The 13408-nt window shown below is 35.0% G+C and overlaps 1 protein-coding gene across 2 annotated transcripts in view; it reads right to left on the bottom strand.

Moving 5' to 3' along the window:
* TARBP1 (tRNA guanosine 2 -O-methyltransferase TARBP1) overlaps positions 1–13408 on the bottom strand; it is a 39532-nt gene that overhangs the window by 4857 nt on the left and 21267 nt on the right. The window contains exons 15-25 of one of the 2 annotated variants that reach the window (XM_072856368.1): positions 12771–12964; positions 11821–12076; positions 11548–11736; positions 8112–8311; positions 7897–7968; positions 6650–6770; positions 5490–5600; positions 4764–4913; positions 2799–2885; positions 1704–1900; positions 940–1021 (exon numbers count right to left, since the gene is read on the bottom strand). In XM_072856368.1, the coding sequence (XP_072712469.1) occupies positions 940–1021; positions 1704–1900; positions 2799–2885; positions 4764–4913; positions 5490–5600; positions 6650–6770; positions 7897–7968; positions 8112–8311; positions 11548–11736; positions 11821–12076; positions 12771–12964 (1659 nt within the window). The remainder of the gene's footprint in view (positions 1–939; positions 1022–1703; positions 1901–2798; positions 2886–4763; positions 4914–5489; positions 5601–6649; positions 6771–7896; positions 7969–8111; positions 8312–11547; positions 11737–11820; positions 12077–12770; positions 12965–13408) is intronic. The other variant, XM_072856369.1, reaches the window with a different exon arrangement.

Genomic DNA, 13408 nt, shown 5'->3' on the forward strand with positions numbered 1-13408 from the left:
TCCAACTCAGCACTACCAATACAGCTAACCACAATCTATCAAGGAGGAACTCACACACACCCCAAGGGAAAGGCTGAATAAGGTGAAGAGTTTAAAACCCAGACATTTTGTTTATTCCAATGCACCCTCAAGATGAAGGTGAAGACGCACCCTGAATACATTTAAATACTTAACAACTATTAGCCTTGCCTTTTTTTTTTTCCCCTTTCTTGTTCAGGATTTTCACGGCCGAGTTTTGCTAAGTCATATCTAGCATATTTAAGTGTTCACAAAAATATTTCACGGAATGTCAGTTAGAAAAAGAAAAAAATTCTTTCTCTGAAAGATGGCACTGTTTGTGCCAGAACACATGTACTCCTTTTCACATTCATGTTTATCTTCTATTTTCAGCTTAGTTCCTCTATCTCTTATTTTTATCTGTACCCTTATCTTTGCCTGCCTCCCCTCAGTGTTTATTCAGCTCTCAGTTATTTAAGCTATTGCAAAAAGGATAGCTGAAAAAGATGCTCTAGGAGTTCTATATCTGTACCTTGTTCACTTTAAACAACAATTTAGTTAAGCAACCTCAAGTCACTTCTAAGAACAGGAGATGCCTCAAAAATCCTAACAAACTACATGTGATTAAGCAGATGCTCTTCAGTTATTAGAAGTAACTTTTCCAGCCACAAATATAAAACCTGATTAACTCCCACACAGATTGGTACATTCATCAAACATACCTCTTCTTAAGTGACCTAGGTTTTTAACACAGTATTAATTAGAGAATTAAGCTGCAGTCTTAGTCTAAAATACATCACAATTTAGGTGAAGTAATTTTTCAGTGTTTTAAGTGAATAATAGTTGATCGTTATTCATCCTACATTAGAACATACAAAGAAAGTTAAAAATATAGCTGTAAAACTATGCAAATACAATGATCAGCAATAGTCTCGGACTTGCCTCTAGACTATAATCCTCAAGTGGATGAAATGTTGCAAAGAAGAAATTATCTTGGATTCGCTGCCAGTTCCTTTTAGCATTCCTGCAATTACAGAAAGTAATGCAAGAAGCACAAAAAAAGACAATGTCAGCAGCAGTCCCAAGTTTATATTGGCTGACAACACTATCAGAAATTCTAAGTAATTTTAAATAACTCCTAAAAACAGGGCTAAAAAAAAGGATACAAACCACACAGATAGTACAAAATTAACTGAATTGTTGTATTTCTAAATCAGTAAGCAGAAAAGCATTTCTGTAAAGCTCATTTAATCATCACCCAAAATTAATTTCCCTATCCATTTTTCTTCCACAGAAGTTCTCAAATATTAACACCAAAAGCATTTTGGATTTTATATTTGAGAATTTACTGGTACCAAGAATTTTGGAAGAATGATTTGTATTGCTTCAAAACCCATCAGGTAAGAAAATTAAGCACTCCTGACTCTTTTTTTACCCCACTCCTAAACTATGAGCACTGTTCAAACATGCCTTGAGTTCTTCCTGTTGTGCTTTCAGACTGTAATGCTACACTGAATTATCACTTCATTTTCTTTGCTGATAATTAGGTTTTAATTTCCAAGTCTTGGTTTCCTTTTAAGCAGACCAGCCCCCCCCTCCCCCCCAAACCTAGGAGAAATTATCAAGTGCTATTTTAGAAAATTAGACTTACTGCAAATGGCTCAGAAGAACAATATTAAGCTGTAAGTCAGAAAAATGTTACTAACCCTGTGCCATGCATGTTTTCCACTTGTTGAAGGCTAGATTCAATAACTGGTGTCAGAGCTTCAAATTCTTCCACATGCAACATTCTGCACATAGCCCAGATTTTTTTAAGGGCAACTAATGCATAAAGTCGAACGCTGAAATTATGGTTGAAACACCACTGTAGAACAACTATGAGGGCTTTCTTCAAAGCTGGCTTCTAAAAAAACAAAGATAAAGAAGTTTCTTTCATTTATGTTAAGTCTTAACATACCATTTAGCAGTAGAAAAGCAAGAGTGGCCCAGGAAACAGTGGTTTTCTCAAAAAAAACCACCTTTCAGAAAGTCTAAAGCTTTAACAGTACATATATGTGCAAATACAGGCTTCAGAACATGGTCATGATTTCCTTTCTTCCTTCTCACTAGGGCACAAACCTACAGCCCCACTTGTGTTTTGAAAATGTATTAATGTGCTTTAAAAATTATATTTCTGCATACAAGGAAACCTCTATTAACTTCTGATTTCCTAGCGCTTAGAAAGCTGATCTTGCAAATGTACGCAAACAGTAAAAAAAAAAAAAACAGAAATGCCTTGATTGCTGCAGATATGAAGTAGCTGACCTAATGTAACACCTGACTGTATTTCATCCTCTATTTTAAAGTTCAATAAAAAACTTGAGAATTCCAAATAAATAATTCTAAACGTAATATGGATTAGCTATTGCCAAAGAACTACATATTTGAGTGCTGTTATTCTACACAAAGATCACCTTCTTCCAGGTTATCTATGCCCAATTTTATGCAGATTAAGCAAGAGCAGCAAGAAAAAAACCTCAGGTGCATCCACATGTTTAATTAAAACTGGAGTAGCTATTCTGGAAAAACTCACAGGTAATAAGGCCCTATGTATCCAGAACATCTGCCATTTAGCTAATTTTCGTAAGTCCAATATGTTACAGAGGTGACAGGAAGAGTTAGTATTTTCGATAGCAAAGGATACCTTAGTAGGAAGTAGGTATTAAAAAGGTTCTGGAAATAGACTGCAAAAATGTTTTTTATTTCAGAAATCAATATACAGTGCAGCTGAATAAAGAATGAACACTTTTAGTCAAACTTACCTTCTCTGAGGTATTTTGAAGAACGATGTCAAAGTGTGATAACACTGATAAAAATGTGCAGATGCTCGTTTTAAGCTTTTCTTCATCCTAAAGCAAAAGAGAACGTAACAAGAAATATGCATATATAAAACAATTTTATACCCTGTAAGTTCTCACAGCATGTTCTGCAGATGCAATATCAACACTATTAAAAAAGCCTGTGCTTCCACAGCAAAATCTACTAAAATACGAAGTTCATGTTATTAAGATTTCATTTCTCCTAACACCTTATTTGCTTTTTACTAACACATCAATCAGAACAAAGTATACAGCAGTGTAAATGAGCTAAAATTCAACCCAAATTCACTGTATTCCCCCCCTGCCCCAAAAAGCCCTAAACCCAATAAAAGCCTTGGGGATACTTTTCAGTGCTCGCACTCTTCCATGTCATCACAAACGTGGGTATGGGACACAGAATGAGTAGCCTAGCATCAGCCTCACCCACGTTCCGTACTGGAAGAAATTACTTTCCACACTCTATTCACCACTTCTCTTTACAGATACAGTTCCTATTCATCCATTTTGCCGCAGCATTGCACTAGGTGCTCAAGTTCAGCTTATTTTTCAATATGATCCTGACAATCCCTTTCAGAGTCACTGTTTCCAGGATAGCCTCTGAAAATACAATCTGTATTCCTTTTTCATAAATCTACATGTTTTGTGCTTGCTCTGTTTGTTTGAATGGGCCCACTGTGATTCAGTACATTTGTTATCAGAATGAGATTGCTTTGATCCAATAGATTATCTTCTACTAAAATGACAGCAATTCCAGCTGCCTGAGCTCTTGGAAGGAACCCTGAAATAGGAAAAGGTTATATCCCTTACAGCACTTTTCATCAGTTCATATAAGCATGACAAGCCATCTTTATGCACTTAAAAAAAAGTATGAATTGTAAACTGAAAGAGAATTTTTTTCCTCTATACAGAAAAAACCAAACACCACCACCACCCCACCCCCCCCAAAACACAGCACACATCACTAGCAAGCGAAGTTGTCTCAGAGCAGTATTAAAAACCTGCCTGGATTTGAGCAAAAAATGTATATACACAGTTTTCCATTTTTTCTATTTAATTTTAATTCTTGTCCTACTGTTTGGCTTTTAAAAAAACTACAGCAGCAACTAGGCTATTTGATAAGCAAGAAGACATCTACATTTAACTATTATGAGTAGTGAGCTTCAGCAGAGGCACCACTGCAAGTCACATCTTCCTATACACTGGAGAAGATGCAAGTACATACATTTTCTACTCAGCCCAAATGTACAATGCTAACAAATTCAAGGATATCAATACAGAAAATTGATACAGGTCAACTCTTAAGGGTATTTACTTAGAGAAGAACCCAAGACATAAAAATGAAACGCTAGTAAGTCAGTTCTCCCCCGTCAACCCTTGCACGACTTTTGGGTACCGTAATTCAAACCCTGCCTCCAGTTTTGGAGCCACATTACAGAACTCCACTGTGAAAGAAGTCCATATTAAAAGCTGCAAATTGAATATGGGTTACACAAGTCATGTTCCCACTGACAAACAAAATGCAGAAGACAAAAGCTGGGTGTGGAAACCACAAGTGACTTTGCAGTATCTTCCCAAACTCAGAATTTAGGGCATCCATGTGTTCCTGATGGCTCTCATATTGGCAACTGCAAAGAGTACTCTCTCTATGCCAGCTATACCCTGACCAGAGTAATACATTATAAAAGGGAATCTCTCAACTGCAAGAATTCACCTGTCTTCAGCCACTTTTATATCACAAATTTCTAAATCTCTCAGACTAACTTGGAAGTGAGTCTGGATTATAATCTGCTCAACAACCCACTGCTTCTAAAGGAAAATTGGAATACATAGAAAATAACGTATGGGAAGACAAACTGTACCCTCTTCATTCAAATTACTCTTCAAGTGAATGCCAGAGTTCTTACTTACATAGCAAAAACAATCCCAGAATTTATTAAGGAATTGGGGGTATTTATGTAGACTCAAGATAACAACCCATTCTATGAAGTATTTCACAGATGCCTGATTGTTACCGAATCCAGCCTGGAAAACTTTGTCAAGGGTTCCACACAAAAAATTCTGAGAAAACAAAATCAGATAATCATTTAGTATATTGTTAGAATTATTTCCATGAAGAAAAAAAAATTAAATAAAAGAATACACTCAGCTTTATCATAATACTAGAAATATTTATAATACTCAAATGAAAACATTTTAGAACCATCCAATTTCTGTATTATACTTTTCAAATATTTTATTATGAAGAAGCATTAGATGAAAATTGAGAAATTTGTTTCTCACTGTTCATAAATTAGCAACATTTTTACTGAATGAAAAGCTTTAAATCACAGTCAGTACAGAGTTTTAGCTAGCTTTAACAGGAACAATCTAGTCTACTGTAATTCAAGAACAGATCCAAGAATTGTTCTTGGATTGGAAACAATCCATTCACAAATCCAAGAACCAGTTTTCAGTGACCTCTAGAAATGCATCGTAAATCTGTGACTTCAGACTGAAAGAATGAAACTACACAAAACTTCTACATCAGCCACAGATTACATGCCTTTTATACCCTGCTGTAATTTAACATATGCAGTTTGCATGACACCAAATTATTCTTGAAAGTATTTAAGAATTCATAGTGAAGAGCATTACCTGGTCAAGCTTCGGAAGAAGAACTAAGAGTGTCTGCCATACGCGGTTTTTAATTCTATGCTGTAAAGAGTTTGCATAATAGCGTGTTCTAGATCTGGATACCAGTTCATCCTAAAAGCAAATGAAAAATCTTCCTTTAAAATTGAATACATGGAAATATACTTCACTGTACTGAGAAAGCAGCACCTACTGCACAGCTAGTATCGGCATTAAATATAAAGTTAGGAAAAATATATTCATTTCATTTATTTAGAATTAAATTTTGAAGCTTGTCCATGAGAAGTTTGGAAAGTTGAAAAAAATATACAATTCCACTTAGTATTTTCACTTAAGAGCACAAAAATGCTAGATATTAAGACTCTTCAAACAGCAGAAAGTTGAAGAATTTACAGCACCTACTGTATATGAACAATTAAATTATACTACATAAAATGGAGCATGAAGTATTATTAGGAATATTAGTATTAAAATGCAAATACACTTTATTTTTACATGTTTACACTTCATATTTAAGCAAATAAGGAAATCACTTTTAAAGCTGACTTTTCCCACTGGATCAATCTTACAACACAAATATTAACCATTTTTCTCCAGTAGTTAATTGACAGGAATGAAGGACCACCCATTTCTTGTTCTTCAGACAAAAGCAGAATTCTGTAGTACCAGAATGCATGGGTGATGTTCTAATAGCAGCTGTAGTAATTTACCACTGATTTTACACTAGTGCCAATGCATAAGCAGCTATGATATAAACGAAAATCAGACCCCAACCTTCTCCATTAATCCTATTCATAAAGGTCTTCTAAGGAGACAACAGCTCGCTCAATTCAAAAGGTGGTCTGAAATTGTTAAAAGTGAAATGTGATGCTTCAAAATGCAGCCTGAAGGAAGATTCTTAATGGAACAATGGTTACAATTTGGATAATGTTCCATGAAGTTAAAAAATCCACTAAAAAGAGAGAAATAAACCCGAAAGACAATTTTTACTATTTTGGTTTGGCTGAATTAACTCCTGTCTCATAACAAAAAAAAGTATATTACTGGGCAAATCTAGACAGGCTACACAAACAACTGTAAATACATCCTGTCAACTGTAAATACTTTGCGTTTTAATAGTTGTACTAACATTACATTTATATACCAAGAGAAATGAAGTTTACTTTATCAAGCAGTTTGATGAAAATGTCTTCCATAAATGTCTTATGCAAGGTATTTGATCCATCCAACAAGCACAGAAATTTAATAGCACAAACCCGAACGTAGTGATCGTCTCGATTCGTACTGTAAAATATTAATTTAAAAAAAAAAAATCAAACTTTACTTGTTCAGACATAAATTCCTGAATTATAAAAAAGCACCAAACATAAACCTTGAACAAACTGGCTGTAGTGAGACAATATGCAAATACCCAGAACCAAAATTTTAAGGTCTATTCATCCTTGCTGATGAAGAAAACTAGTGAGTTCCAGATAACCTGCCCCTGTTTCTATCTACAGGTCTTTAATAGCATCTAAGTGTTTAAAGATTTTCTGCAGAAATAGCTGTATCATAAAAGGTTTTTGTAAACTGTAAACTAATTTACGCTTACAATTTTGGTCAAATATTCTAGTCAAAACCAACATTTGATTCCCATTAGTTACTCAGGGACATCTGGAATAATTAATGCCAAGAGCAGAATTAATGACATTACAGGTAACAAAGCATCACACAGCTGCAGACTGTCACAACCAGACATTTGGAAACCAAGAAGCTCTTGGGAGAAGATACAGGGAGTACTGAACTAGAAGCGGTAGTAGATTTTTAGAAACTCAGGTTTTAGCAACTACTAACACTTCCCAAAGCACTATGTTAGACTGTTTCTCTGACTTTCTTCCAGTGAGTAAAGGTGGGAGTGAAGCTACAAAAAAAGTTCAATGATCCAGTAGCCAATGTCCCTGTTTCAAAAACTGGAGGCAGAACCTATTGCCAGTATGCAAGCTAAAAAGGCCTACAACCAATGTTAAAAAGCCAAGCTCCAAATCTGGCTGCATTAAAGCCCGAGTTTCTTCACTGTCTTGTCTACAATGATGAGGTACATATCAGCACTTGGTAAAGCATCTGCATCCTAAAAAGTATTACTTTTATGAGGTGAAACAATGAGGAAGTAGTTATTTATTCTATGATTTCAGTTCCATTCAGGTTAACAAAGGGGATATATTTTCCTGAAAATACCTAACATTTTTCTACATTTTGTATTTGAATTATGAATGTAATGGGATGTATATCCCTTTTACCAATATTTAAGAAGGTTATGAATATACTCATAAGAAGCTGACTTCAAAACCAGCATCTTTCCTACTGTAGCATCAATTGTAATGAAGACACAATTCAGACCAAATATTGTAAGGTGTATCCTCAAAATCATTACCTTTCTGTAACAACATTTGCTGCACATTTTTCTCCAAGATTTTCTATGAAGGCATGCACATCCTGAATAAGTCTTCACAGACGAAAGACGACAAAACAATAAAATTAGCAGAATAGCATACAAAAATTATTTCAATAATAATCTCAAAGATTAAAAGAAAACAAAGAGCATAAAATTTTAACAAATATAATCACAAAGATTTTTTTTTTTTATACCTTTGATCTCTCCTAAATACAGTTCCAAAGACACAAGCCTCAGTGATAAGTTCACAATAATTTCCAGCATTTAAGAAAGCATTTGTCAAGGCACTTCTCTCATCAACAGTGGGAAATATCCAAGATCGACAACAATGACTAAGGACTACATTGAAGACTCCAGTCTTTGTAGTGGACATATCTATGAGCTTGAAAATTATCTGAAGAAGAAATAAAATATTCAAAATCTAGTTTTCAGAAGTGCTAGAATTATTAGAATAATATTACAGTGATATCTATTTTAGCAGGTCTGATCATCTTCTGCATCCTATCTCTGCTCAGGTTAATGCTGTCTTCAATCTATTTACAATTCCCTGATTACAAGGGCAGGTGAATGGGCGACAACTGGCCCAGTACATGCTTATATTAACAAAAGATAGAGCTGATCTTTGCTTAAACAGATGTAACACCAGATGCTTTACGTGAATCTCCTGATAATTGGAACAAAAGCACCTGGGCTTACTTCATGAGTACAAACCTGGTGTTTTCAGTCAATCCTTACCAATTTAGAAAAAACAAAACAAAACTTCTTCGATAGGAAGCCATATCACTAATTCTTTTCTTTAGTGAGGATTAGATTCACATTGAAGTTAAAGTTCATATTTGAATTAAAGTGGAAAAATGTCTTTGTACCATTTACTTTTTGTTTTCGAGGAGGGCATATTTAAGATACATGAAACAGCTACCTAGAACTTCTCCAAAAATGAAAAAAATAAAACAAGAAAAATGGCCCCAAAATTTTCCATTCCGACTCTCTTCATTAGGCTAAGTGCAAGAGTAAACTTCAGTTACAAAGTAAATTTTTTCTAAGAAATTGCAAGGACTTGGGAGAGGACAGGGAGATTCAGAATGAACAGGTGGGGTTTTTTTATAAATTCCTTTTTAGAAAACATCAGTTAGTGCTTTCCATGCAAATGGTTTTCCAGAAGGTGTGACAGCTCTTACAAGACAAAGCTTCTTCTCTTCCCCGCTCCAAAATGATACTTTTGATAATGTGACAATTCTTTGACAGTAACTTCATTTTTATAGAGAAAGTTGTTCTGAATTGCTAAGGATTAAAGCACCAACAAGCTCATGAAGAGCTTAAATTGAAATACTGGAATGCACTCTGAAGAAACACTTTCTGGAAAAAAAAAAAAAAAAACCAAAACAAACCCCACCCTAGAAACATTTGGTCTTGTTACAAAGCATTCAAACTTTTCTTTTGGTGCAAAGACAGGCATTGTAACTTTCCTAATAATTCCAAAATTGAACTATTGTGTTTCACCTGTAGGGAAGCAGCATGACATTTACTATGTTTCTCAATCCTGGAATGTTTTTCCATTGTTTCATTAACATAGTAAAAGTCCAGCACACACAAAAGAAATTTAAGAAGTTTAAGTTCTAGCACAACTAACATTTGAATAATCACAAAGGAAAAGGAAAAGCTCAGAAGAAGAAGAAATGAAGCCTAAGAACACAGTGCCCTGGGCACCTCTGCAGAAGCCCTTCTGGATTTTACCATAGCAATATTCCCTTTTTTGGCTCAAAAATACCCCTTTGTCCCACCCCTTCTAACTCTTAATAAAAAGACAAAGTGCACTGTGGTAGACAAAATTAAAATTATACTTCTGTGACAAATCAGTATCAGGCAGTTCCATTTTTTCTTTCTCTTTAGCTAAAACTATATAGTCAATGGCAACAGAGACTGCCGAGGGCTAGAATAAGAATATACGTAAGTAGGCACTTGCTTGGGAACTTTATCTTCATTTTCTTATGAAGGGGCAGAAGGTGGCTCGACCAGATGCCCTTTGTTGAGTATAGGAGACCTTCATTACCTCCTTGATGCCTGCTGTCATGGTATGTCCCACTGCAGACAATGGGATAGCTGTCACACAGACTCAAGACTCTCAACATTGGCAAAATACACCTTGCATAATGCTTGAAATACTAACGCTGAAGTTAAGACAGTAATTCTAAAAATTTAAACAAATTTTAAGATGAAAGAAAAATGAAAAACTAACTATAGCTCATCATTTACAACACTGAGCATATAATTATCCATTACAGATGTTCATTAAAAGAAAAAGCTAACCGATTCCTAGAACTGAAGAGATATTTCGCCATCTTTACATACGTATCTTATTTTGGCTTGAGTCCACATGAAGACTACAAATGCAAAGTGTTATCTACTGTTTAAAATAGATGACAGTAACATTCCTTTGGAGCAAGTTTTCAAGAAGAGCAAAGAGAAAATAAATGGGACTCTATTTTAAGATACTTAAGGCTAATATGGAGATATCACAGCAATTTTAAATTGCTAGGAAGTGTCCATTTTTCTATATTTTATTAAAAAATCATTTTGGAGTGTCCGGGCTGAAAATAAAGCCGAGACATCTGCTATTATCTACAGTTACGAGTGTGACACCAGGTCAGAGCTACTTATGGCGACTTCAAAGCAAAATTGCAACCCCTCCTAGTATGATTTCTGTGCTAAGTGCAAAGCAGCACATGAGACCATAAGTCTAAGCATACATATATACTGGTAACTAATTTATAATGTATTACTGCTCTGGTAAAAGTCTTGCAGTCATTGTGGACTGTTCTGCACAAACATTTAATTGATGCTCAGAGGCAAAAAAGCAAAAAACCCAAGAAAGATTATTTAGAAAAGAAATAGTAAAGAACTTTCCAGTGTATAAAGCCAAGATAAACCAACATCCCAGTACTGAATGCAGTTTTAGTGACTCAAAATGAAAAGAGAACACCATGACATATGCAAGAACTTTTGGAGTACAGGAAACTGCATTCATCTTACAAAAAGAGTAAAAATTATTTTTTTATCTTCTTAACTATGTAGGCAGCTCTACCATGCAGTATTAAATTGAACTCTAAGGTGACTATGATTTTTATGTTTTCTACACCTGGACACTCAGAAAAAAACCCAACCCTTTAAAGAAGCAGTTGGCTTATTCAATAGCATCTATTAAAGTTTTGAACGGTTCTAACTTTTCATTTAAGAAAGTATTTTCATAAATACTGAACTATTAGAAAAAGGCATAATTTTTCCAGAATATTAACAGTTTGTGACAGTTTGGGTAGCAAATCCTGAACAAAACACTCAAGAGGAAGTGCATAATGTAAAAATAAAATAAAGACCAAAAAACTTGTTTTGCTGAATACAGAAGATACTGAACGTTCTGAAAAATCAAAGAAATAGTACTTTTCATTTTGTGTTACAAGAACAAACAATATATTTGTTTATTCTCAGATCTTTTGTCTTAACACTCTCAAAGTAGTACCTTTTTGGAAGTGAAAAATTAATGACAATAGCTGAAGGGAAAATAAGAAGTAAAATACATTTTTAGATCCAGCTAAAATCTGTGTTCACTTCCCAAAAAAGACTTCTTAAACTGACCTCTTTTATTTTGGCATATGCTTTATCCTTTGCACTTGCAGCAACAGCTAGAACCTCAGTATCAAAGATGAACTGAACAAAAGCTTTTAGATTGGACCAAAATATTAGCTGTGTGTTGCTCAAAGAGGATATAATTTTCCAAGCCAAATCAAATGCTTCTATGCAGAGAGACTCTGCTGAGTCCAGAAGCTGAAAATGAACAGAAGAAAGTGTTACATTTGGCAAAACACAACCCCAAAACTACTAATATCATGCAGTTGTTTTATCTTTTACCTTGGGAACAAGGACTTTCATGCAGTCGAACACAGGTAAAACTTGGTCTGAAGGAAGAATAGTTAGGGCTTCTAATGCAGACTCTAGAATTTTTCTTGACCTTTCAACTGTAGATAACGACATTTCTGAATGTTCTTCATACTCTTGAACCAGCGTTGGAAATGAATTCAAAATGAAACGAAGGCAAATCCACTGGTCACGAACATAGCGTGCAACAATTTTCCCCCATCCTTGTGATGTTGTTTCTTCGCATAAGCTGTAAGGAGAGTATTATTCTTAAATATTTATAGTATTAATTTATCCTGCACATTCCTACTCCACCAGGAACAGCTTAACTGTACAAACTCACTATACTTCGAGATGCTAGAATTTACACAGGTTCAAGGGGAGACTGGACAAGTTCACGGAAGAGAAATCTACAAATAAAGTTTTTTAAACACAGAAAAATGAGTTCTGGGCTCAGGCAGTCTCATTAGTCATAAACATCTGGCAGAGTATTCAATGGAAACATCACTATATGCTGGCTGTCTTTTTTTGTTAACCAAGTATTTGGGTTTTGGCCCTCAGGCCTGCTCTGGGCTTCCCTTCCCCAACAGTAAAATAAGTTCAATTTAAACTGGCTTGCATACATGCTACAGCTTTGTGCAGTGTATATATATATTTAAGCTGGCATAAGAATAAGCAATGTTCAAAGCTAGCTCTGGCTTCATAGCACTGGAGGACTGAGCAAAAGTACCTTTGGTCTGATCAATTACAGCTGCTTTCATGTTCTAAAACCTGAATGTTAAGACAAAAGAGCAACTGAATGAATAGTTTGTGTTCAGAATTCTTCATTTTTACCTTGGCAAAAACTTACCAAAGAAAAGAATAGGAAAAAACAGCATCTTAAGCACTGCTCCATGCTAATCAAATTTATTCTGGAGAATTACTGAAGCTGTAGCAAGACTTACCTACTTTTTTCTTCAATACAAGATGGCTTCTTTAATACTTCATTGAATTGAGAAAAGGAAATAAATCTCTTCAGAGCATCCACAGAAGGCAGAGATTCAAGGTGTGCTTCAGGTTTCCGATCCATTATCTCACAAACTGCTGTAAGTGAAGCCATGCTAGCTACTTTTTTAATCTGTTCTTTAAGCTTTGGCTCCTAATTAAAACCAAATCATACATGAGCAAACATGCACCGATTTCTTCTAATACAATACAAATAACCTACTGATACATTTGATAATCCTCCTATTAGTATCACCTCAGACATCATAAAGTAGCAACTCTGCATCCTTCTACTTCCTTGTTTTCTTACCCTATGCATAACATAGCTTTGCTTGGCTGGGCCAGTCCAATCCATCACAACTTGCAAGTGTTGAAAAGAGTATAAGTCTTGCAAATTACAGTCACTTAATGAATAAGTGCAGGCGCCTAGCTCAACTATGATAGAACACTTCTATCTTGCCAGGTAGCAGTTTATATGTATTGCTGGATAGAAATTAGAAAAACAGATGTGGGTCCACGTAGTCAGAAACCCAGTGCAACAAGACAGCTGAAATTTGGAATACCACATGCTAACTACTCCAAGAGGCTAAAAGGTCAC

This window comes from Ciconia boyciana, chromosome 3 (genome assembly GCF_034638445.1).
Source record: "Ciconia boyciana chromosome 3, ASM3463844v1, whole genome shotgun sequence".
In the NCBI taxonomy this organism is placed as follows: domain Eukaryota; kingdom Metazoa; phylum Chordata; class Aves; order Ciconiiformes; family Ciconiidae; genus Ciconia; species Ciconia boyciana.